Source organism: Lineus longissimus, chromosome 6, assembly GCF_910592395.1.
Source record: "Lineus longissimus chromosome 6, tnLinLong1.2, whole genome shotgun sequence".
NCBI classification, from domain to species: Eukaryota; Metazoa; Nemertea; class Pilidiophora; order Heteronemertea; family Lineidae; genus Lineus; species Lineus longissimus.
This window is the reverse complement of record NC_088313.1, coordinates 18,957,975-18,984,876: the sequence shown is the minus strand read 5'-3', so window position 1 is coordinate 18,984,876 and position 26,902 is coordinate 18,957,975. Positions and strand designations below refer to the sequence as shown.

The 26,902-nt window shown below is 39.8% G+C and overlaps 1 protein-coding gene across 20 annotated transcripts in view; it reads left to right on the top strand.

Annotated features, from left to right (window-relative positions):
* The window catches only part of LOC135489069 (Kv channel-interacting protein 1-like), a 180,506-nt gene that overhangs the window by 123,902 nt on the left and 29,702 nt on the right, over positions 1 to 26,902 (top strand). For 19 of the 20 annotated variants that reach the window (XM_064774194.1, XM_064774191.1, XM_064774192.1 and 16 more), the window contains one exon: positions 24,792 to 24,916. In XM_064774194.1, coding sequence (XP_064630264.1) covers positions 24,792 to 24,916 — 125 coding nt within the window. Of the gene's footprint in view, positions 1 to 13,982; positions 14,961 to 24,791; positions 24,917 to 26,902 lie in introns of those variants that run through there. The other variant, XM_064774211.1, reaches the window with a different exon arrangement.

Sequence of the window (26,902 nt, the reverse complement as noted above, 5' to 3'; positions counted from 1 at the left end):
CATGAGGTGAGCACAATGGCCCTGGCCATTTTTCAGTGTTTAGAATTATGGGATGCATGCCTATAGAGACCTCGTCCGTTTGGATCATAAAGTCAGCCTTCCTAGCAATGGTTTCAGCCGTACTAACGACGCTGAAATCTACATTGAGATTCCAACATCATCCATACGGCTTATATCATAATGGTATTTCAACCATAACATCAGGCAGTTACAACCTTGGCTTGTCATTCCGGCTCAGCCTTATTTGTATCCTGAGTGATGTTTCTTTCATTAGGGCAACCCTTGGGGGTAAATTACCAATTCATATTGCTCGCACCATTTGACATGTGTCAATGTATGTACGGCTTGACTTTAGCCTTTGTGCATATATCATATTTGTAGTGCAGTCTAATGCTGACTGGCCATTTTGATAGAAAATATACATCAAATAACTAAAACCTGGCATTTTCAGAGGCGTTTTCAACTGGTTTAAGTTTCTTTTAGTTGCTCCTTCCGTATAGTGTCTCAGGAAGGTCATTAGCCTGAGACTAGAACTTTTGGCACAAGTCTAACATTACTTGTTGGAGCCTATCATGTGGCTAGATGACTTTCACACCCATTGCGTTCTCACTCGTCCCTCAAGACTATGGCATTTCCACACGGTAAAGGTCACTGCCTCTGACTATTCAGCCGTAAACTACCATCAAGTTGCGGTTGCCTGTCCGCACTGTAAATATGATTAAGTTAATGAAGTCGGCAGCCTGTAAAATAACCTCTGACACGTAGTAGGAATAGGTGGCGGTGGTTGGAAGTCGCTGCGAGCCTACACCGCCGCTCTTTCCCAAGTCAAATACCTGCGGGACCGCATGCATTCTTCAAAACTGATTTTAGACAAATTTAGGAGTTGTATCGCTTGTGACCTTGCTTCTTTGGCTGTGGATGGAATGTGTATCACTAAAACTTCCTCTTTGCTGTCGAAAGTGAATTTAAATTGGAATAGATCTGGATAACAAAAGTATTGGCTCAACCGAGAAATGAATAAACAAGCGTTGTTTGTTTATTGAGGTCTGCATCAAGGAAACCAACATGATTTTACACCAACAAAACCTTCTGTGTCCTCTGTATTGCGTGATTTTTATCACGAACCCTACCAACATGGTTCAAATCCATCTAATTGCATGTCAGCGCTGCGTAATCACTTTTCTGATTTATTGTATTTTAAGGCAGGGGCTGCCTTATCAGAAATTATTCTCAGACCGAGTTTCCATGTATTACATTGTTTTTCACTCTAATGAGATGCTGAAGACATTAATTTAATGTCAAAATATGCCTGCTATTTGTATGCGCATGATTGTCATCATGGTAACCTAGAGAAAGATTGGGGAGTACAGTGTTGTAATGGTGAGTGCTCATGCAGGTCGAGACTGAGGTACTGGGTTGGTCTTCGAATTCCGTCAATTCTCTTTATTCTCGACATTGATGCTAAACATCCCAAAGAAGACTGTAGGATAGTGAAATGCTTTGATCAAGCATTCATATTGCCCGATATATATGCAATGGCTCCGCACAAATGAGGGAGCGATTATAGTCACAGTGACATAGCCATGACAACATCACAAATGATTGCAGTTTAACCAATTGTTGACCGCATTCCAACCACAACTATCATGTTATCGTGGCAACAGCGCCAGCAACAGCAACAAGAATGTTTTTTGTGCCACATTTTAAAACAAAACCACTTGATTCAGCGGAGGTTTTATGCTAAAAAAAAGTTGTTGGGCCAACTTTGTTGTATGATTAACCAAACTAGGGTTGAAAATGTTACAGATATGAACATCACCTAAATTTCTGGAAGCAACATTTGTTTCTCTACCAAGTAACCCAATGGGAGTCGGTGTCTACGTCTACCACTCTTATTTGGAGATAAGCCATTATACCAGCGTACCCAAGTCTGCCAATTGCGAGTACAAAGGCTTGGAACATTTCTAAGCAGACATATCATGTTGCCGTGAGCCATATTGGTTCCTATACCGGCTAACAGAGTATCGCTGTCTCCGTAATGTACTACTGGCTCCCGACCAATCGCTGAAGCAAGCAATATTGGATTTTCCCCTTGTCTCCGCGAGGCAAGCAAAGAATATTTATAGCTACTGTAACGGCAGATTTTTTGTTGGCGTGGCTGTCATTGACACACACACGAGAGGGGCATTGTGAGGCAATGAGGAGAATTATTTGATTTGTTAAAATTTTGAAGAGAGGACTGGTGGAAATGATGGTTTATTCGGATGCTTTTAGCTCCATTTCTGTTAATCCAATTCATTTCGCGAGTTTGATACACAGTCATTCGTAAGGTTCAAAATGCATTAACTGCAAATGCATTTTCACAGAAGGAATTTAACGGTAACCATATTCTCGGCAAAGAAATAACTGGCTCTGTTAGCACGAAAGTGGATCAAATGACGTCCCCACAATAAACATGTCTTAAAACTTGATGTTGGTGTAACATTTAACCCTTTCCACTTCTTTCTGACGTTCAGAAAGTCAATCCTGCACTGGAATGCAATCTTCAGCCAGTTCATCCACCACACCATCTCTTCATAAATAGCAGCATGAGTAAAAAAACAAAAGGAAATGATCCTCCATTCACAATTTCATTTTTGTTCAGATCCTTGTATAAAATCTGACAAGCCAATATCCCTTGAAAGCTGTACAATGTGATCCCACGTTCACCGAGGTAAGCCAGATTGACTGATACTGATGCTGATTTCCTCCTCCTTAGCAGGTTTAGCAATCTTTTTCCTCGACCGGCTTTAGAAAAAGCAACGTCAATGGAAGTAAGTTATCTGGCTTTCTAACAACTAAAGAAGTGTCAATGATCGCATTTTATCCTGCAGACATATCGAGCATAATTAACTGATAAAAAATGTCGGCATTATAAAAGGTGAAATCTTCTTTGGTTTTGCTTTGTACGTGGTTTGAGAGCCAATGATGTTCGGATATTGGGTTTGAGAAGCAATCTTGTAATGCTGGTGGAACTGTGCACTTAGAGCAGAGGCAATCAGTCTGCAGAGATTGCTTCCTCTAAAAAAGAGGAAAAGGCTTTGTGGAAATTGGAGTATGAGGAAGTACCGATGTAAACAGGGGGATGATTCGAAGCAAGGAATACACGTACCTATGGCAAAAACTCCCAAGATCTGTTTTGGATTTGATAAAAATCGAATTCATCATTGGCAACTCTGACTTTTGAGTGATGGGCGCAAATGTCGAGTTATTGGTTGACATCATCGCTGATTGCTCACTTGTTTCATTATAGATGACAGGCAGCAAATCAATAGAAATCATAAAAATACCAACTTATTGATCGCGACGGTAAGAAGTTGGAAAAATGGTGTGTGATTTATGGCAAGGCCGATGATGAATTGAAGCAATGAACGTGTGTAACGTCTAACATGAAGGATTTCTGTCACAAGTTGTGAATGATTCTGTTTATCAGAAAAAAGAGTTCCGAGACAGGTTTGTTTTGAAATAGTGCCAATTATTACCATGTTCCTCCTTGTCTATTATCTTGAATTCCTTGACATAAGGCAGTAGTGTATACCGTGAAATATTCTTGAGCCTGAAACATGAACATAAATAGTATGAAAATATCAACTCGTCAGCTGACGATTACTTGTACTTGGTCCTAAGACAGAACATCAGCAGTGTTTATAGTGTTGCTGAGTAAGAGATGCAACAGATCAAAGTCATTGCAGAGCATCCTGAAGCATCCCCGATACTGTTGCACACCTTATCCAACCAATTATACCAATTAGCTCGAGGTTGTGTCTGGGTGAAGCAGATAATGCCAGACACCAAGATGACTCATTCCTAATCGAATTCAAGAGGAATCAATAATCATTGATATTTATCACATTAACTCGACAAGCAATCAATTGAGTAACGCATTCATTGCAAATTAACTTTAGAGAATGAACTTGTTGAACTCAGAAATCTTAAGGGACTTCTATGTGCGAGTAAATATCACATGATGACTTATTTGTTGCAATAAGTAGTGCAGAATGTGACCAAATGTCATCAAAATGGTCAGATCCTCCTCCTAAATCCTTTGAGATTCATTTCTTCAGCAACATTCATTTTCAGTTCACTTAACCAGGAAATAACAAGTTGTAATTATTTTTCATGGTCCTTCACGTTCATACAACCATCTGCATAGATGGTTTCTTTTGCCTTGATTGCGAGGAACAACTGCTAAATTCAGCATCGTGTCATTTCCGGTATGAGTTACTTGCCTCAGTGCTGGTGACATTGCAGAGCCATTTATTGTTGTTTATGTTGAATAGCCACATCACGGATACGTTTTGTTTGAAATATGCAAAATCCACGGGCCAACATTTGTCAATACATCGTATTAGTGTAATTCAAACTAATGTTCCAATTTGGTTGATGGTACCCCGATGTAGTATTCACGAGAAGTTGACACATACTAGTCTGAAATCAGTTTTGAATGATCGATGACAACCAAGTGTTTCCTTATTACCATCATTGGTAGTCCCTTAGTGTTTTTGCTCGAACCTTTTAGAATTAGGCCAACAATATTCTCTGTTTGGATGAAACATTACCACATTATCTGTTTTTCTGACAACCAGGCCAATCCCAATGGGTTTGTGTCTCTGACGCCAAGCCTTTTTTGTATGATCACTCGCAAGCAACCTGTCGGAGCTCTGCTACGCCGCAAACCCTGGAACTACTTAATTGGGCCAAAGGGCTGCTATATGATATGGATCAGAAATGATATCGATCTTTTCTTATAGCTGACTGCCTTGTCGCGGGTAGCGAATGATCCTGCCACCAGTCCTGTCAGAGCTACAAACCCTGGAACTAGAGTAAATTGGGCCAATGATTCGATATGATAGCTATTCAAATTTGATAGATGTTTCTCTAAATCAGATTTATGTCTGGTTGATGACAGGCAAGTCAAAAACAGCCATGACAGTGTAATGGTAATGTTCACAACAATTTGGCCATGAACGGAAAACAGTCTCAAAGCAAATAGCTAAAATTATTCATTAATCTTAATCAATGTTCTAACTTCCCTAATTTCTGAATATTGCTTCACAATCAAATATCATGAAAGAGTTAAAAAGTTAAAAAGTTAAGTGTCTGACAGTTGTGCCAAACCAAACACATGTGTCTAGTCTTCTGCAATTTTCTATCAGCACTGACCATAGAAAGCAACACCAACAGGTCATCGGACATGTGCAAAACGTATCTGTCTAGTCTTCTCTCGTCTTCTATCATCACTGACTGATTATAGCTGTATCAGCATGTCATTAGACATGTGCCTAACATATATATCAGGTCTTCTCTCATCTTCTGTCAATTGCCAATAATAGGGAATAGTCAATAACCCCATCACAGCACGTATATGACTTTCTCCATCTTTGTTATAGGTCATGTACAAAACTAATTCCGATCATTTGCTACTCCAGCTACGTATGAGAGGTGATCATCGCCAACATTGTGCGAATATGATTCTGTCAGGAACAGCGTGATTGCCTTCTTTATTTGTTATCGGGTGATTTTAGAGATCTATGTGTCATACTCTCACCCACACCATCACGCATCAGTCACGCATCATTGGCCAAATAAGGAATAGACAGTCACAGGGGCATTGTTAATCTATTTGAGAGACTGACGATGGAACAGACCAGCCTAAGTAGTATTTTACATCTATGATTGATTGCTTTTTTATGATTGATCGCTGAATACTGATTATAGAAGAAAACCCTGTGGGATCAACAGCTACCTCTCCGAGTAACCCACCTCTCTGACTCACGGCGAACCACCTCTCGGAACGAATTCAGCCTCCAACTAAGGCCACCTTTGGATTGGGCTTTCGTGTTTGGACCCTTCATTCAACCAGCAGCTTCCTATCAGTGGCAAAGCTGTGCCCCAAGCAGCCATGTTCAGGCTTGCTGAATATCAACAGTTGCACGTACAGGAGAAGTAAAAAAATGAAAAATTTTATTTGCTTTATCAGAAGTTTTGCAATAGAAGTTTAATTTTTAGTCAACAGCCCCCTCACAACACATGAAATACACAAACTAACATGAAATTGTTTGAAATATGAACCCATCGACAGTTATGATTGTATGTCTGCAGGATGATCCAACATATTTACATCATAAAGAGTCATTTTCCGATTATTGTAGATTCACCATAAAAGCACACGCCTATATCGTACGTTATCAACCCTCTTTTATAATACCTTCTGATACCTGCGGTGGTATATGTGATGTTATTAGTTGTATCATCTGATAGCTAAGATTGGTTGTGTATCATTCTCTAGCTAATAATTGCCATTTAATCATGCTTGTAACTGTCATAATGTTGACGTCGAAGTTGAAGGAATAGACTCTAGTTACACCGATCTAATACAGTTTCTGATTTTCAAGAAATGGGAGATATCAAAACCATACACATTGTTTTCGAATAAAGAAAGGTTTTTATAATGTTAATACATATTCTTGGACAGTGACTGTCTGCTGGAGCGATGTTAAAAAGACGGGTAAAAATCAAACTAAATAAGGAATGTACCTTTATGGATTTTGATTGGCCCTATTTTACTCATCTTTTCGTTTTTGCATTCCTTCTACAAGACAAAGCAGCGCCTTAGAAGATCGTCTCCTGCATGCAGTCAAGTACTTGTGTCTGGTCTAAAGACACCTGGCACATCCCTTTAGCTCAGTGATTACCTCCGAAAATCATTAGTAAAAGATCTATTAATGTCTTTCCATCACTTCCCACAGGCATAATGTACTCCACGTGATATCAATATGTATTTGCTGTGTACTATTTGTTTGCCATACTCAGAGTCCAGTGAAATTATCCGTGGCTCTTGATAAATCAATAAGTAGTCCAGGTCGAAAGTCATGAAAAATATTTGTCCCAGTTTTGTGTCGATTTCAGTATGACATTTGCCACTGGTAGAAGATGCTTTGCCCACTGAAAAGCAGATGGCTCTCACCCAAGAAAAAAAGGACGACTCTGATGATATATTGGATGTGTTTTTCATGGCATTATTCTTGTCAGCATACCAGAGCATGTTCTTTGGCATGCAAAAGAATGATTTTGTATCCAAAGCAATAGTCAGCCTGACAATACCAACTTTTGCATAGCTTTTTCATTTCCTGTTGGAGACAGGAATTTGTTCTGCAACCTGCTCATTACCGCTTGGAGAAATGCTATCATTTCCCCCGAAAAAATAGATCTTCTGAAGTCGAAAAGGAAGTTTAAAGCGTCTTCCCACACCTCCTCGTCCGCCAATAGTTTTAGATACACGGTGAAACCTGCCTTATTGGACCCCTCCCTATAAAGGACATCACCTCCATTAAGGACATGATATTTGGTCCATATTATTGTCACTGATGTCAGGGGATAGTGGGCATTTGCCTGCTCCACTGGCTAGCCTCAGATTGGCCGTGAATGACGAAAGCCGTGGAAGATGAAACTGCTACTAGAGCCAGAGCAAATGCCTCAAACCGAGAAACATGAATATATCTGATTCTCGAGAGAAGACCAAACAGAACTTGAGCAAGACAGAATGTCTGCCTCAATCAAATGATGAAAAAATTTACCAGTATGAGGAGTGCTGACAGCTGTCAAGATCTTGTATCAGAAGCAGGAATCAATATGTCATATTGCATTTATTGCAAATAGTCTTGGGGATCTTGATATGTCATCAGGAGTAAATAACTGACTCCGATAGTGGTACAGAACAGGTGGCTTTAGAGCTTGTAGAGATATACATCTTTATACTGGCAGGATTCAGACATCGCCCCGCCCCCATTTCTTTCTTGGTTATCCATTTAATTTGTGAGAATTCTTGGTCTTGCAGTCCATACTTGTGTATTCTCAAAGATTTCACTGTTGCTTAATTTGTGCCTTTCTTCCTTCATTGCAGGTAAGTTGATGCTTCCAACCAGAAGCAGTGAAGTGTCGAGGGTAAGGTAGGAAAGTCATTAGATGCATAATACAGCCAATAAGGCTCATTTTAAAAAGAAAAATCCTTTTATTAGTGATACTATCAACCAAGTCATGTTTTATAACAAATATATAAATATTTCGATGAACGGATTGTCTTGTAATGATCTGATTTCATATATCTATTGATATTGTTGGGTTTTTTTGCATGAGATGTTGTCTGTGATACTAGCATTATGTCATGGCAGATTTGGCAGTGCCAACTGCATGCTGTGGTGAATGCTGTGAGTTATTTCCTTTCTCTTTTTGCATGTCTCCAAGCTGAGGTTCTCAGAAATGCTGAAAGATTGGTATAAGTGCACAGCTATAGAAGGAATGGTCGGCAGAATTTTATGATGAAGCGCTATAAAAAGACACAAGGAACATCGTACATTGTTGCAAAGCCTAGACACAAGTTCACCAACAAGCTTCTCTATCCTGTCAGCTCAACTTCGATATCGATTTCCTTGAAACAGAGCATTCTTGTTTTGGCAACTAGCCTACCATCTATGAGAATCTGTAGGAACTGAATATTGCCTGACGCTCTTGCATGATTGTTGTGGCTTGAATGTTCATGTACATATGAATAGTGGGTTGCCATGTGGTGTGTTGCAATCTTTCATGTCATCTATGTTTCGGGGGATGAATAGTGGGTTGCCATGTGGTGTGTTGCAATCTTTCATGTCATCTATGTTTCGGGGGATGAATAGTGGGTTGCCAAGTGGTGTGTTGCAATCTTTCATGTCATCTATGTTTCGGGGGATGAATAGTGGGTTGCCAAGTGGTGTGTTGCAATCTTTCATGTCATCTATGTTTCGGGGGATGAATAGTTGGTTGCCAAGTGGTGTGTTGCAATCTTTCATGTCATCTATGTTTCGGGGGATGAATAGTGGGTTGCCATGTGGTGTGTTGCAATCTTTCATGTCATCTATGTTTCGGGGGGGGGACCTTGGAAAGTTCAGCTGCTTCAATAAACCTTTTGATGGTTGCCTGTTTTGGTTTCGGGGCCTATTGCCTCAGACGCCTTCATTTAGACAAGAAATACGTGAATGAAAGCATTGCAGTTGGTTACATTCTTCCTCAAATTTGCATAATCACAATTATGTCAAAGCCTACTTCCAGTTTCGGCTGGATTTCTCGAGACAAGAGGTCCATTGTCTTCAGTTAAGTTGATATCTGAGTTTGAGTCAGATCTTTATGATGAGCATTGGTACTGGGATGTTCTGGGTAAATGCTTAATTGGGGTTCTGTGTGTTGTGCTTCGCATGTACGTCTTTTCGTTCCCCGCTAGACGTCCCTGCCAATCATCCATTATTAGTTCTTAAAATCAACACCAGACTACATCACCAGCCTCATCAGCGATAACCACCTGTCAGAGTCTTGAGCCATTACCTTCACTTTATGGTTACCATAGTGACAGATAAGTTAAGCATCTGACTGTGAGTGATATCGTCGGTGCGAGTGGCGGCCATTCTGTGTTCAACTATTCCAACCATGAAACGTTTTCTGTCAGATGCAAACTACGCTTCACGAACAATAGGTCTCAGTTGGGGTGTGAGCCTCTTTTTTCTGATTGATGTGGACATTTGTCTGTTTTGGCTGTTGATGCTGCTCTACCTATATTTATGCTTTCTTGCAGACAATTTCTGGTGGAGAGCCACACTGATATCCTCAGTGGCAGCACCGTTGACCGAACATTTTCAAATTCTGTTTAAGGAAGTTTTCGGCCATTTCAGTCTGAAGTAGCTTCTAACTACCGGTGTTGCTTTGCCTTTTGTACCCGAAAATATTTTTCTCCCAATCATGCTATGTTTTATTGTAGATGGCGCCGAACACCCTTTAGCAGACGTATGACAACACTGGACATTTCATAACCAAAACAATTATTTGTTCATCCTCTGGTGGAATATAAAGCAACCTCCGATAATCTCCCATCTCTCCGACTAAAGGGCAACCACCCCTCCTAGTGAGTCCAGCTCCAGACTGAAGACCACCTCGAAAAAGGCCCTTGTGTGAACTGTCCTACTTACAGATTCCTCACTGTCGCGAGGCTATGCCAGGACACCTGAGGAGCCATGTTCCAATATTGCATGTCTGCATTCAGTGTTTAAACAAAAACAGTTGAGATGTATGCTTTTTCTTCCATGTGGACAACTTGTTTGAGATGCAACATCGGTATAAAGACCTGAACATTCATGGCTCCTTGGATACCATGACATAGCCTCTCCAGAGTGAGGAAGCAGTAATGTGGCGATATGGTCAATACCAGTGCCCGGTCTTCAGATGGCCTTGAGCCTGAGGCTTGATTCACTCGAAGAGGTGCTTGACCTTGACCTTGGTTAACGTTCACTCGGAGGGGTGGGATATCCTTGGAGAGGTTGCTGCTGTTTCCACAGTGTGATCCTAAATGTAAATAAAACCCATTAACACTGTATGTACCTAATGTGCTCTCTCTCCCTCTATTTTACGCTTTGTTGAAGAAGGTAGCTATCTTGATTTTCAAAACTTTTTAACGTTCTATTTCAAATTACATCGTTTTGTTTAGAAACTCAGCCACAAGTGAGAAAGCATGAATTTAGACACTAGATGTATTCTTTCACCTGTTAATGTTCAAGTACAGTGTTGTTGTGATTTATATACTATGCGACTAAAGCAGTCTGGGAGAAATATCAACATTATTCAAGTTATTCAAACCATCATGCACCACGACCTGATGGGGTGCCCATCAACGGAAGGGTCCAGGCGGAGGGGGGGTATTCTGCACCACCTATACATCTCTCACAGTCCCTCCTGCACTGTTTGATAGATGTGTTCACCCCGAAGTTGCATCTTGCTGTCCTGCATGACAAGTAGCTTTGAGGTCGCTCTCTACTGTCAAGATTTGTATGGTTATGACTAAATTGGGTGAAAGTGGGTGAGGGTAATTTGCCCTTGAGATTGGATTTAAAGTTGTTTAAAACTTGGGCAATCTGATTTTTTTTAAACTTGTGTTTTTCTTTCTAAGTTCATAAAGACATGCTTAAGTAATTCCATGTCCACTAATAAGATGTTCTCTACAGTTGTACATGTAAAAAAATAAGTTATTAATTTGTTTATTTTGATAATGAATTGATTGTTTTGGTAAATAGTTCGTGTTAAAGTCCTGCTGTTTACTATCTTTGCATGCATGCTGTAGGATTTAGCTTAGTATGGCTGTCGTCAGTGTTATTGATGTGGATTTGGGACACGAACTTTATCATTTATCTATATCTATCACTAGATTGTGTAGGTGACCAATTGACAAGGTGACCAATCTTTGCTATCCTAACTATGGTGTGTGCCAAACAAAATACAGCAATCGCTTTAATTTCTTTAGGAAAATAAGATACTTGATGAAGGCTTCACTGCACTACAAGTAATTTCTGTATGGATTTTATTTCAAAAATTTTCTGGACAATACTTTTTCTTAGCTTAATTGAGTCAACCAAGAAAATCTATCTATTTTGGTAATGATTCCCACACACTATGTTCTTTCATCAGTTAATGGAAAATCAAAGTAATGTTACTGTAGTTCTCTCTATAATTGATGTGATTTATTTATAGATGTTTGTCATCAGAACCGCGTGATTGATTCTATTGATTTCTATCTGTTGTTGATAGTACTGGTTATTTCAGAATATATTTTGCCACTTTTGACTTCTAATAATGTTTCCAAAGTTAAAAGACAAAACCTTCAAACTATCAGCAGATCATAAAAGTCAAAAGTGTCATATCTTTGTGCAACACCCAGTACATATTTTCATCTGAAACCTGTGATTGATCTTATCGATTTCTGTCTGTTGTTGATCATATCATTGATGCTAAGTAAGCATGAGATACAACAAGGCATCAGTTAATCAAATCTATGATGTTTGTTTATGTTATATCAGGTATCCTGCAAAACAAAATCGATTGCATTTGAATGTCTTAATAAAAAGTAAAGGTAAATGAGTTTGCAAGTCAACCGCAGTTGGTATCTTACACGTGAAAAAAACCCCGATGCGATCCAATTGATTCTGAATGTGGTCTTCCTCCTGCAAACAGAAACTAATCGGTACTGAAGTGGACTTGTCCGGGTGGACCATCGATTTAGCTGGTTCTATTGCCATCTTGTCCAGATGCATCCGGACCATTTCTGTGAACCAAACACAGACAGGCCCCGGATCGACTCTCCTTAAGACTAATATTTACTTGTAAAGAACGTTTTGATAGCTTCCAGTTCCACTCTAGTCAATCAATAGTGACATTGCCCAGTTTGTGGTGACTCCATTCTCCATCAATATCCCACCGTGTCATTTTGTGCAGGTTTATATCACATCATTGATTGTAGTAACCTGGATCTCTTGAATGATATCCCCACTGCGGCAACCGGTAGCTTTATATACCTCCTTTATCTTTGATAAGTGAAAGACACTTCAACTCTTTGCCATTTTATGGCCAAGGAAGGATCATTGAGCAAAGTGACCATCGCTGTAATGGAGAGCTTCCCATCAATGCATCATCCTTATCATTGCTGTGCTGCAAGGAAAGAGATTATGTGATGAGATATTTTATCATACTAGTCGGCGTTCATCATATTCAGCTTCCGAATTGGCCAGTGTAGGTTTAAACACCAGCACCACCGCAAGTTTGGAAATGGAGGACCAATGACTGTTAAGTACATCTTGAATGTCCAGTACTAATGGTCGTGAGAGAGGAGTTGTGTACATAACGAATCGAGACTGATGACAGCATTTGACACCGAAACAGAAGACTGTCCATTTGATATCGAGAACGCCGAAGAAGAACGTTAATGGCTTAACGATGTTGCGCATCTGGTGGTGAAATTATTTGGCATCTACGTTCAATTTCAGCCTTGTTGACGTGATAGTTCTAGTACAGACCTTGCAATGTCAGTCAGGGGTCTCTTTAGGTTCTCAGGCTTTTCCCTCATACATCAAAGGCTTCCGTACAATACGTTGAGCATGAAGAGTTGGTTGTTGTTGTGATTTTGAGTTACCCGAGATATCAACCTTGAGTAGGACATGAAAGACTGAGCTAAAGGGTAAATCCCATATGACAAAGCCACCCCCATATGGCTTGTTGTTGTGATATCGTGTGGCATATATTCTGCCCTTATTCGGCCAATCAAAGACCTTGAGAAGATACCAAAGACAACACGAAGAAAATAAATTACTACGGTTGTATGTAACACTCGGGGAGGTGACATTTCCATTTTTTCTTGTAAAGGTTTAATTGACGGCAGAAATGGAATGATCTCGTCCTCTTTTGAAGTAGTTTCACCTGATGGAATTGCTTTTGAAAGTTTTGTTAGAAAAGTGAAAAATCACGCCGTCCATATGCGCACCATCCATATTTGAGAGTTTCCATCCGTACTGCTATTGGCCAATTCCGGGATGAGCGCGGCAACTGGTCATTACCCATTGGAGACAATTCTTCTGAGACCTAAATAGTAGGATGGTGTTCATACCACACAACCACACCCGTGTTGACCATAGACACTTTCTTATTATTCATATTATTCCTATCCCCAAGCCTTGACTGTGCCCTACCATGTACACCAAGTCCTCAACCAATAGTTTGTCAAGCTTGGCATTCCCATGGCAACACGGGGATCGGCGGAGACGAAATGATGGGCTCTAGTAACGCATGAAGTAAAGTGGAAATGATTGGAAAACGATTGATATTCGTGTGTTGTCGGCATTAAACGGGATTTGTGTTAGGGATATTCTTGCTCTGTTTGTGTCAGCTTACCTTTGGATCTTCCACCTGCCCACGACTCTCTCCTCGGGAGCCCCACCTAACTGATATCGATTATCCATCCACATTGATGGTTTGAAGCGGCGTTCAAGCTGTTGATGTGTCTACAGGTTCCCCATCAGAAGCCTCCAGATAACCAATGAATCTATCTGTTATGAACCAGCTGTTTTTTTTCAAGGATACCACGACCTGAAATGAGGAGAATCCTTCGATAAGCGTTCACTTTGGTCTGAATGGCGAACAGGTGATTTTCGAAACACTCAACGTGACTTGTTGATTCCGTGTTAAGGTGTTTCTCAATAGTAGTGGCTAGATCACCATCGTGTTCACTTCAGTGGCTGTGTTTCAATACTTTAGAGTTCACACTGTTCATGAAGGATAAGGTGACATCTTCACCTAACTGACGTCCATTCGTACTTAGACAGATTTTTAAGGAATTAGGATGCGGTGTTTATCTATCTTCAGAATGGTGTTTTCAGGAAATTATGATAAAAATTGATTATAAACACGTGGTGTTCACATGACAACGCTATTCAAATCTCTCGACAACTTAATATACTGGCAGCAGATACGCGCAATTTGAACTTTTTCCATTACATCAGATTACATGAAAATCACTGCTGTGTCACAAAAATAGGATAATCGCTAAGTGATAAAATTGTAGAAGCTATTAGTAATTGGCATGGGAAAAAATGAGAACAATATCGTGAAATCTCACAAAACTTCGGAAAATTAATACAAGTGTGATAAAAATAGTTTGATCACAAAAGGATGACAACACTTTTGATCCGTTAACAATTGGCATTCGGATAAAGATAATATTGGATGAGGTAATACTCTGAGATTTAGACACGATATCGTCAATACATGGATCAAAGCCAGGAATAGATATTGGTCTTTTGCAATAAAACCGTAGGGCAAGATCTAAATTGGCATCCAAGATTAGTCAAAGGATGATTATGAAAAGCTGTGGATGACGATGATAACATTTTAATTTCACTTAACCTGCTGGATTATCGTTGGTGCTGCTCGTTTATTCTTATGGGATAAACTCTGACGTTCAAGGGTTTATAACCCAACTGCCTTACATCCGTTTTTGCCAGTTTTTTCACCGGAATCCGTGCTGGGTGTCTACTGCTGATATAGAATGGGAGGGGTCACTGAAAAGATGTTCATGCCAGGTAGGTCACCACTGAAACAATCATTAGGTGTCATTTACTTTGGACGCTCAATTGAACCTCAGTTTGCTTCATCAGTAGGTTACATCTAGGTCCCTTTATACTCCCTCGCAAAGACAGAGATATCTGGGATTTGACAATTCCGACCTTTGGGAGATTTTCATTGTTTGCCACCTGAAAAGGTTTTAATTTGAGAGCAGAAATAGAACAGATCTATGTCTCGGGTCCTTTTTGAACATTTGAATTTTTGAAATCGGCTCAAAAAACTCAATGTATGAAAACATTCAATTGTGTCATGTATGAACACATCGTGGAGGGGTTTGATTTTGACCTTGGAGAGTTTTCCATTATGTCATGCCAACACAATCCCATTCTGTTCACCAAGATAGCTTTTCTATGGAAATCTTTGAGCTTGTCTTTTTTCTTTCCCTGTAAATGTCATTGATGAAGTAATCTCCTGTCCTTATATGGGCGATGCAGGCTTGGTTGGCTCCATGGCAACCAATCTCGCTTATATTCTGAGAAATGGTAACATGGTGGCCTGATGTCATTGTTGGCAAGAAGGATGCTATTATAAATGGTGTACTATTTTGTGTCGTGACTGGTGGGTTAATACCTAGACTCAGCTGATACCGAATGTCTAAATTGTGGCTCCAAGTCTTCCCTTTCCTTTTGTTCTTGCCAAAACACTTCACCTGTTCCCCGCCTGCCTTTCTGGGCATATGACCAAAGGAAGAAGAGAAATAAGGACGTTGATGTTTGGGGTGCAAACTAAACCGTATCAAAAGCTTTGAGCACTAATAACCGGCAGCTTCAGCCCTCACTATCAAATACTACTGATGATCAAAACCAATATAAAACAACGAGGTGTTTTATATGCAACATGCACGACGTCGGTAGCGCCGATACAAAGTGGTCCTAATCAAAGCATGGCATGTTGTGTCCCTGAAGTCAACACAAACAGTTTCCGTTTGAGTCGCACAAGACCTTTGGCAGAGGGGCCAGGGAGTTGGCAACAAACAGGCAACGTTGTTTGAGGATAGGGATCCCATCAATCTCATTTACAATAAATACCATCTGGTTTTGTACAGAGTGATAAGCCCACCTAATGATGACATGTGGCAAACTTGTAACCGGTGTGAAAAAAGGACAACTTTGCTGACTCTTCGTCAAATGGCCTGAAACATTTTGTACTGCTCATACTGAGCTGAATCTTTGTGTAGCTATGTCGTCAGTACAGAGAGTCAGATGATTCATTAACTAACTAGATTCTGTTCCTTTGCTCTCAGCGGGCCTTATGATAATGATACTAAAAAGCTAATCAAAGTGCACAATTATATGAGCAACCCCTTGATGCTTTGATCTATTCAATAATATTCCATTTACCAGAAATCGTTGATTTCGCATTGATTTTTCACTCGCCCCAAGGTTTGCCATAAATAACACAAACAATGCCTGGGAAAATGCATCTTGAAAGAAAATGTGTTGATTTCATTGCTGTTTGGCTTATTAGTGAGAGGGGGATGAAAAGTATGAGTGGAAAGCCAAGACAAGGTCACGCTCTGATGGCAAGGTCAAATCTTAGACTTGAGTGGCTCGATCTCATGAACCTTTATGCTATAAAGATGATGATGATGATGATGATGATGATGATGATGATGATGATGATGATGATGATGATGATGATGATGAAGCAAGCGATGTCTTTTATGAGTAGGTCTAACACTGACTCAGCCATATTCATATGTTGCTCCATCCAAATCAGTTAAGCATTGATCAAACCTGTATGTGCAATTTTCATCCTGCATTGGATATCTTCATGAAAAGCCCGTCAATCACAAAGAAAACCTCTCCATGCTGGTTTTTTGTCCAAACTTCCACTATTATGGTATCTCCTTGGGGGGTATTGATCTTGGTCGTCAGCTGTTGGGTCCAGTGTTCAGGTTAATTAGGAGTTTGTAGAGAAATGTATTAGATTGTACTATTTCCATTGTATTAGAAGGAAAGAGTATTATTATATATGACATATCGCAGGATTTTCCAAAAAAAAACTCTACAGTGATTAGTCATGAAATTTGCAGAAATTTGGCTGTTCACAATCTTTACTTTTCTCTATCTTGCTGGGAAGAAAAACAGAGAAAGTCAAGAGTTTTTTGAAGGCCAGATTATAAATGTTGAGGATTATGGGTGCCTCTGTCTTCTGCCGATGACGCCTCTGGGAGTCAAGTGCATTGACCAACAATCGAATAAATTGGCTCAGCTGGACACACAACCCGTTTTGCACATTGGTCCATGGTATTGAATGATATCGAATAAGCTACAGGCAACATATGGCCGGCAACAGAAGGTGACACAACACATAGTGTAATTGATCAATGTCCATTCAGTCTGGATTCAATAATCTATTCATTCTGGACAGAAAATACAAATATTGCTCAGAAACCATGGAATATTTGAAATCAAAAGAAGGACACCTGTTCAAATTATGAATTATTGTGATTTATTGACAATAATTGATATTAGAAAGGCATTGACGGTGTCATCTGTTTGGCTGCGTACATGATGACTTATTTATAATCCAATATTATTTATGGAATAGACGAATTCGAAGAAGTTTTTGGCGTTGTCCGAACTCGGCCTAGGCCTTCAGACGTATTCTGAGTGTGCGCATTTGATATGTTTTGGGGTTCTTCGAATTCGTCTATTGGAATGGGGGGCTTGGAATGAGAATGAAAATTGTTGATCCGCACCACCTGAACATTTGCAGTTTACCGCGATCCTTAGCTCAAATAATGCTGTAGTAAATATCATAGGCAGTGTCGATTCTCTATAACTTCTTGCATCTGTGCACTGTCCGCCTTTGCACTCAGCATTAACTTTAAGACTGTTTGTCCTCCAGGGTAGACATAACATTATTCACACATCATCACCTATAATAATCAACCACTCATAAAGCCATTGTCGCCAGCTAATCAGATGTCCTGCATTATGGATGGGAAGTTATTATACTCCATCGATCTGTTATTTCAGGTATCAATACTGTCAAGCTAATGATCAGTTCAGAATAAAGGTCCACTGCAGTAGTTTATCATGGTTGGTTTTGCTGCTTTCACATGCTTTGTGGTCAGTTACAATTGCTGAGCCATGAACTTGGAACCAAATTAGATCAATACCCGTGATGGCCCCATGGTTTCCCTCTTTTTATTCTCTCGTGTTAACTTAGCCTAAGTGCCAGTTACATTTATCATATATCATATTGGATAGCAATTTACAGAGGCAAAACGTGATATAGTCAACACGTCCTGAATGAACTTCATATGAACAGTTACAAATGTTCACCTTCAACTAAAAAAAATCGGCGCTTTGTTGCTGATTCCCCATGTTCATATTGCAGATATTAAAGGTTGATTAATTTTGTGAGATGTCGCCTAATGTCTGTTTATCAGAGTTGCCATGGTGATCAGAGCGGCTTACATAGAATTAGAAGATATTATGATGAAGTGAAAACGTTTACCATGGTGACAGAGAACGAGGCGCATAATGAGGGAAGATAGGGCCTGTCTGGTGAGTTGGATCCATGATGAGAAAGAGGTCTATTGTCAGGACTGACATCTGAAAGAGGATCATATTACCTGTGGAATGGGGACTGTTTATTTCTTGAACATATTTTTTTTTGTAGGCCTACAATGTATGGCAACATCAATTGGTGAGCGATTTTATTTCTGCGAGAGCAATCCTGGTATTTACATTGTATCGTCAGCTATGCAGCTGCAAGTATTCTCATAACAAGATGAATAGTGAATTGAATAGCGCGGACTGATAATTGATTTCAGTGACACTGGTTCCCTATTAGTGACTGTTATTCTTACCTTTCATATTTTTGTACCAATCCAAGCATTGATTAGCTATCGTTTGATCAGAACTAAAATTACCCACAGATCACAGCTAATTGCTATCGAGCGCTAAAGAACCTCCACAAACCTATACACTTTTATCCTCATTTTTGCTAAGCATTTATCTCCATGGTTACCGCTGTTTGTTGTTAGAGAAAACTATTGAAGTTTGGTCCTGTATGTGTTTAGTAATTGCCAGTCGTCTGTGCTGCGGCCATCTTGATATGCGCCAACAATATGGACGGAATGTCTCACTTAATGTGGACCGTACGCATATGGATGTTGTGATTGTCACTAATCTGATTATTTTGTAGTAATCAGTTTTTTGTTTGCTTGTTGGTGATATAATAGATCAACAGACTATTAGAAAACTAATGAAAGGGGAGCTGATGTATATATGCAACTGATGTATATAAACCATCTCATAATCTGTCATTAAAAATGTCAGAAATGCAAGAAGCCGTTGGAATATTAATTCAAATTATTCCTTTGCGTGCGGCCGGTCTTCTCTGTGTCATTTCCGTGCAGCCGTTACTCGATGCCAGCTTATCAACTATGTCATTGAATGGATCAATCAATGGGAAAGCAAACCATGAAAAGTAATGTTGATTGGCAGTGGGCGTAAATGGGGTCATCGTCACTTCATTCCAACTTCTGCTGTATTTGTTATTGATAGCTACCGATGATGGAATGTCTCGGCCACCCCAAATTTCTCCTTAAATCCAAAATGGCCACCTCTGATCCTAAATGGATGCCAAGTCATACCCTTTACATTTGCAGTAACACAATATTATCAAATTCATGTTTAATACAGGGGATTAACGTCTAGGGTCTGTAGGGAACAATTCATTCATAACGCTACATCATATTGCATTGTAAATGTGGGCAAGTTTTCATTCATCTCAAAACAACAACACCAAAAACCATGCCTTTGCATACCCCAAGTCTGAATGGCGGCCAGAATTTCAATATTGTTCATTCATATTTCACCACCCTTTGATTTTTTATGAAAGAGGGACATCATTCTTCCATTCATATCTCTATCTCTGCACGCGTCACCAAAAATGTCAAACCAATCTTATCAACGCAAAAGGAAGTATTTCTACTTGTGACCTTTTCCCAGGGCTTTGATGACGGAAGATCTCTCAGGAGGATTGCAAAGGCTGTCAACTAGATTTGATTCCAAGTTAAGCTGATTTAAAAAACATACTGTTTCCTAGAGAGCGTCATATGTTGTTTTGGAAAACTTAAACTGAACCAGCAACAGAATTGCGGAATGAGCCACTATGTGGTAGAGCCATGCTAATTTCGTGATGTAACTTGGCGCCTTGATGTGTTTGCGTTGCTTTGGAATTGCCGCCTCATGTGTTATCTTTCATTTGATTAATAACGTTGGCGTAGTTGAAATGCTTCCAGGGTAATACTGTACTGTGTCGCCAGAATTCACTCACTCTTCTTTAAGTTTCTCTTTGTGGGACGTGGTTGTGTGGTTTTCTTAAGTAATCATTTTGCCAGCAACTGAAGAGTATATTTCGTTGGATAATCATGGCACTTTACATGCTATGTGCACAGCTTCGCGTCGTCACTGACAACATTTCAGAGGATGGAGGAACCCCTGGTCATGGCGACAGTATGTTTTTCACTTTTTTTGCTGTTGTTGGTTCATCTGTCAAAATTCTCAAATTCTCTATCACACACCCTATGGCTGTGTTTAAGTATCTTCCTCTGAGTTTTCGGTTATGGTAATGAAAGTAAATCTTAAATTGACTTGTTGTGTATGTAAGCATAAAGCTGTCCTAGATTGGCCCAGGAAACTTTATGATACCGCTCTGTAGAATTGATCCTAGTTCCAGAGACCTTTTTCGAGGCCTGAAGATTCTTTGGTCTTAGCAACATGCTCCTAACGTTTTAGTAAAGAGACCCGCTTATTCCTCAATTCTTAATTGTGGCTGACAACTAGGATGAGAGACATGTTGACATTCTCAGTGTATCATCGTTTGATGTATAATGTCATCTGTTGGTAATCAGTTAAGCAAACACAAAACCAACAACGACCTTTTAGAAGAATTGAGCAAGAAATGCATTATTTCTTAGATTTCTCTTGGCCTATTCTTCCATGTTTGTTACCATGACAGCACAGTCTAATCAAACTGTTACTTAGCAATATCAGTTGTGCTGAAACCACTGATGCTCACCCCAGCGGCAATTAATGTGGGCGTGACGAACAGTTCTAAATATCACGGCTTTTAGTTCTTATGATAATAACCTTTACACTACCGTACCGATAAAATAGAAGCCAGGTTTCTCTAAAAGATTATCACCTTGAAGTATCCGTACGCCTGTTTGCTGCTACCCCCCCCCCCCATCAAAATTATTCTCACCTATTCTGCTTTAGACATATAAACCGATATGAATGATATCTGTCAACAGGACCTCAGTGAGTCCATTGGAATTGGCTCGTAATCTTCTTTTAGTTATGTACGAAGCCGGTGTCAATCTGTGGTATATAAACCTAGCATCAGATGGTGATTAACCACAATCCTCCAGTCTCATCCATCCTTGGCATCAAATAGTGATGTCGATGATGTTGATAGGTTCTCAATTCCAATCTATAGGTTGATGAGGAAGAAAATTAGGAGATATCGGTATCGTTAACTTTCAATCTGTGAATGGTTTAAAGTGTCTTGGTTAATTACATGCAGAGGAGCAACTACTGATCCTCTTGCTTGACTGTCGGTTTCTTCAAACTCTCGGGTCATGATCCAAGATTTGAGGTAAGAATGTACTGGATGAAACGTTTTCTTTTTCACTGCGATGAAACCTTATGAGATATTCAGGCTGGAATGGGCTATTTACACTTTATCTGACTTCGTCAATCAAACTTCGAAGCTAAGCTACATCAAAGAGCTGAACCGCTGTTTGCTGCTGATATAGTCAGAGGATATTTAACTTCAATAAAAAAACCATCGCCGTGACAGTCAATGTGCTAGTTTCTTTCTCCCCTAGTTTCTTGTTTACCTTCAAGTTCATCACCTGGTTTAGTAATAATTCGTGTTGGTCGAATTCCCAGCGTTGGTAAGTCTCAGGTGTAATTACCAGAGCCTGGTGAGTAAATACTCAGACTCCGTTTTATCATTCTCAATTTGCATTGCCAGTTTTCTTCTAGTGAACAAAAACTATATCGTTCAATGACAAATTTGGCATTTTTTACTTATGTCTTCTCTGAAATTACTTCCTGAGGACAAGTTACTGCCAGAGAGTCAATTCAAGGCTATCTGGCAGCCAATTTGGATATTTTCAGCCATCTTGAATTCCTGTCTGTAGATGATACAAGAGGCTTCCGCCAGTGTCCTTCTCTCTTGTCTGTCATTGGAGGCTGCCTTGCTGACTCCCAGTGAGGCTTTTCTCTTTTGAGTTGTTTGGCATAAAGGAATTGCCAATTCCCTGTTATTTGTTTACAACTAGAAAAGAATTTACAGCAGCACCTGAAATGTTCCCAACTCTGCGTTGGTCTTCCTACTGGTATCACCTAGAGCTTGTAACAGACATACCAGACATTATAGCTTATAGAAATACCACAAGTATCTAGAAAATGTAGAACTTTTACCAATGCGAAGACAACTTTTTTTCTTGGTTTTAATTTTTTCCTCATGTCTGCCCTTGGAGTTTCCTTTCAAAGGCCCACACAGGTAGTGATTGTTAACTACTCTGGTTTCTTGAATTGTTGCATTTTAAGAGAGTTTTCTTCTTTTTTGTTATTGATGAGAATTTGATCTTGCTGTAATAGGCAAAGCCGTCATGGGAACATTCCTTCTTAAAGTGCAACTTCCGTTGTTTATGCCAGAGCTTATTTACTCTTTCAAGAAACAACCTGTTTTTATATACATGTACCTTCTGGGACATGGTTATCTTTGGCAGTTTCTCAAAGGAACAATGAGTGACCCCATCTCTTTCCTGGACCGGTCCTTCCAAGCCTATCATCAGTTTGTAACATCTTTGTGGTTAATACTGCGCCTCCGAGTATTCTATTGTCTACCTATCACCACTGTGTCTCCTTAGTGTAGATAAGAAGCAATTTAGAGCAAAAAGTAATGAATGAGGGTGGCAGAGATGAGAATAAAATGGTTGTGTACGAAGAACTGGTCATGTTGGAAGAATGATATTGGATTTTGGATTGGCCTGATAAATGACCAGTCACCCTCTTTGCTACGAAAGCATGATTAACATTCTGGTGGCCAACCGTAAGTCGGGATGAAGAAGAAAAGGGATTAGCTGATTGGCTTCATTGGTCAGTTTTGCCGTGTTAAAAAAGATACAGGAATGGGCAGTATGGACTTGATTATCGGTCTGCATGGTGACAAATGGTCATCATTGTTAAAGAAGGATGAAGAAATAGGCGAGGAGGAAAGATCGCGATAGCACCTGAGAATATTTACGAAACATGTCAGCTTACCTCTGCTATTCTTTGGACAACAAACTTACCATTCCCTATACGGAAAGCTTGTCCAGGCTATCTCATGCAGGTGTTTGATTATTTCCCCTCCATGTACGCTTGAAATGGGCACCTGGGGACTAATGACATGTGGAAGGATGTTGTTGACACCATTAAACTAATGGAAAGGGACACTTGGGAAAACTTTCAGTACTGCTTAATGTTAACACTACTTCTGTGTTTTACTTGGTTGCTTTTACATTTGTCTTGTTGTTAGTAAGTAAGGCCCTGTCAGGTCCTTATTCCTGATAGACAATTTAGGCGGAATCATGACGGAATTCACTGCTAACTAATCCCCTGAATCCGTTCTGTCTCAAATCTCGACAGTGATTTTTGCCCTATTCATTTGTCCTCAAAAGACTGTTATCCCCTCTGGTTTTTTAGTTGCTTGTAGCCAGTTTGTGGCTTTCAGGTCAGGGTTTTCTATATACAAAATGTGAGGTTAGTTCCGTTGTGTTGGCCAATAGAACGTGCAAAATTCTGCATCCCCTAGGCTCCCTCAAGGCTACTAGGTCACAACGATCTCTAGAAGTCCCGGCCTCCTTGTAAGTTAGGGGATTTTAGACATGGCTAGATAAGATGCTGGCATTTGAAATAGAAATTTACTACCGCCACCCTTAAACTATCAGTTTGTATTCATAAATAATTGATTAAGGATTACCCGAAGTGCTGCTTGTTGTCAGTGATTTAGTCTTGACTTTGCGACAGTCTAGCTTTTCTATTTCGATGGCTTGCTTATCTCACGTTGCCAAATGTTTAAATGGTCCATTATTAAGCTGGTATGGAGACATTTTGGCAGTAAATGACTCTTCAGGATCATCGTAGTTCAGACAGGTCATTTCATGGTAAAACGATTGCATTATTGCTCCATCGAGTTACGCCTTATATCATATCAGACTGTTAAATGGACAGATTATTCCAGACTGCGGGGCGATCATGTGTCTACGATCCTTTTACTTGCAGGCCAGTGATTGGCCATTGGTGTCCATTAGCCAGCTAAAGACTGCGGTGATTTCGGCTTCATGAATGTTATAACCATTACCACCTCAGTTGATGGAAGGTACTTCGGTATCGCTTGGACCATAAATATATTTGGACTGGACAGCTGCCGTATTTATCTCTCTTCAACATTTGTTAATTTACTGCCAATGGTCATCATGTCCTAGTATGACTTACACAACAACATTGCCCAGCAGACAGCTCTCTATTAAGGACACCTCATGTATTAAGAACACTGCATCTGGTCCAAAATTGGTCATATCCATTGAGAATGACATCGATAATGACGACACCTTGCTATTAAGGATAGCATTCTTACCTTATCTTGAGAGGTTGAGAGGTTCTAGTGTATGTTTATGTACATTACTCACCTGGTACTGTAAGTAGCAGTTAAATAACTTTAAACCTGAATTGTATGTTTTACGTCTTTTTTCTCTTTTTTCTTTGTAGATCATGACCTCGATGATCTTGAGATGCAGGTGGTGCGGTACAAGCCGGAGGGGCTTGAGCAACTCTGCCGCAACACCAAGTTCTCCAAGAAAGAGTTACAGATTATGTACAGAGGCTTTAAGCAGGTATGTACACCCGTACTAGGAAGGTCAGAGGACCTTAACTATAGCAGAGTCGATGACACCCTCTGCCACAGGGTCAGACTTCTTTGGTCATACTTCTTCATTTCTTGCATACTTCTTTGTGATAGCAAGCTATGGCACCTAAAAGGTTCTTTTCCTCATGGAAGAGAGTGATTTTGTTGACAAGACTTTTGCTGATGACACCATATCGCTGCTTTCAACTGACCATCCTGTTTTCGTTAGAAAAAAAGTAATATATGTATAGCTGGACTCATTTGTCAGGTCATCGATCTGACCCAATTGCAAAGCAAGACAACAGTCAAAGATAAATTGGTGAGGCAAAAAATATGATTAGGCAATTGACATACCACCATTATCTTGATTGTAGAACAGGAACCTGTTACAAGAAATTCATTTAGCCAAAATCATCCCCTTACTGATTGAAACATGTTAGTGCAATTCAGTTACTGTGTGTTTTCCCGAGCTGCACCACAATTTACATTACTCTGAACATCTTCCTGAACATGTCCCTTGGCTATATTTGGGTTTTCTCGAAGGTAATTGTAAGCTAATTCTTATTAGCTTATAATGTTTTTGTCTTTCCCAGCAGACTCAAGGATTCAATTACTGACTGTAATTAAATACCTCGTTGCTGAAAGCAGTAACTTCGAGAAATAGTTGGATCTTTTGGAACTAATCGGAATGGGGGTCTTGTTATAGTGTTTGGGACCAGCTGGTACAGGCCAACAGACATTTCATTAGTAATCCTAGGAGACATCTAATGGAATTGAAATGACATGTATTTCTAAACAGTTGTTGACTTGGAGATTACTTTTCAAGTTTTAAGGGAGGTTTGGCTCAAGTAGTTTAGTCAGTTGGATTGGGTTAAACATCCTCAGCAGTTTCCGATAAAGCCAGGGTAACCAATCAATCGGAGAGGGTGCCCTGGCCAGCTTCTAAGTGCATTTAGCAGGAAATGGGTAAGAAGATTATATGTCTGCAAGTCAAAATGTCATTGAAGTCCCTGGGGAAATATGACAAGTTGCTGAAAAGACCCAGACAATTAGCTCACTTACTACGAGCTAACTTTACTGCAACATGATGGTGTAAGCTATCAAACGCGCAAGGGACCTTCGCCTTCGCATCTTCCGATGATGCCATGACCCTGGCCCATTCTGAAAGAAACAAACTTTACTGTTGCCTTTGCTAGCCATTGGCTGGGATATTGGCAGACCAGCTAAACAATCAAGATCATGCAGCCATGAATGTTTATCAGGTCATCACATTAAATCACAAGCCGTCACACACAAAAAATGTGAGAAATCTCTCTGCAGCTATAAAGGATGACAAAAGTTGATTTGTTGTTGAATGAGGCTCATCTAATTGCTATCATAAAACAGAAAATGGCAGGTTATTGGAGACATGGAATAAATCCAGTCAGTACCAATGATAAAGGAGGTTCGAAATGCCATAAAACAAGCATGAAACCATCTAACCATGTACCATTACATGGTTGAAGCCTTATTCAGAATCGGCCATTAGTCAATCGTACTACGCAAGCTTTCTGGTCATATTCGGAAATGTCTTCCAAACTTCAGGTCAAGGCAGATTATAGATAAAAAGCACTTATCCATGCAAGAGCTATCTTTTTTCTTGCGCAATGACTTTTCTGGAAGTAAAATTACCTTGTTGGTGGATGTTCGAGTATAAGTACCAGGTCTAATTTGCAAATAGTATCTAGTTCCGTAGTGATAAGGTGGTAGAAGTATAAAGAAGAGAGGCAATAACAAAAGATTTAAAGGTTCTGCTTCAACAGGTTCTTACCATTCTGTTACAGACAGATTCCGGTCACTTGGTCACAATCGTCATCATTACATTATGATACAAATGTAAGCCACAAAACTGATTACATTGTCCACAATCTGATATTTTGAGACCACGATCTATCTGGTTCTGACCGAATCATCAGAGACAGACAGACAAAGACGA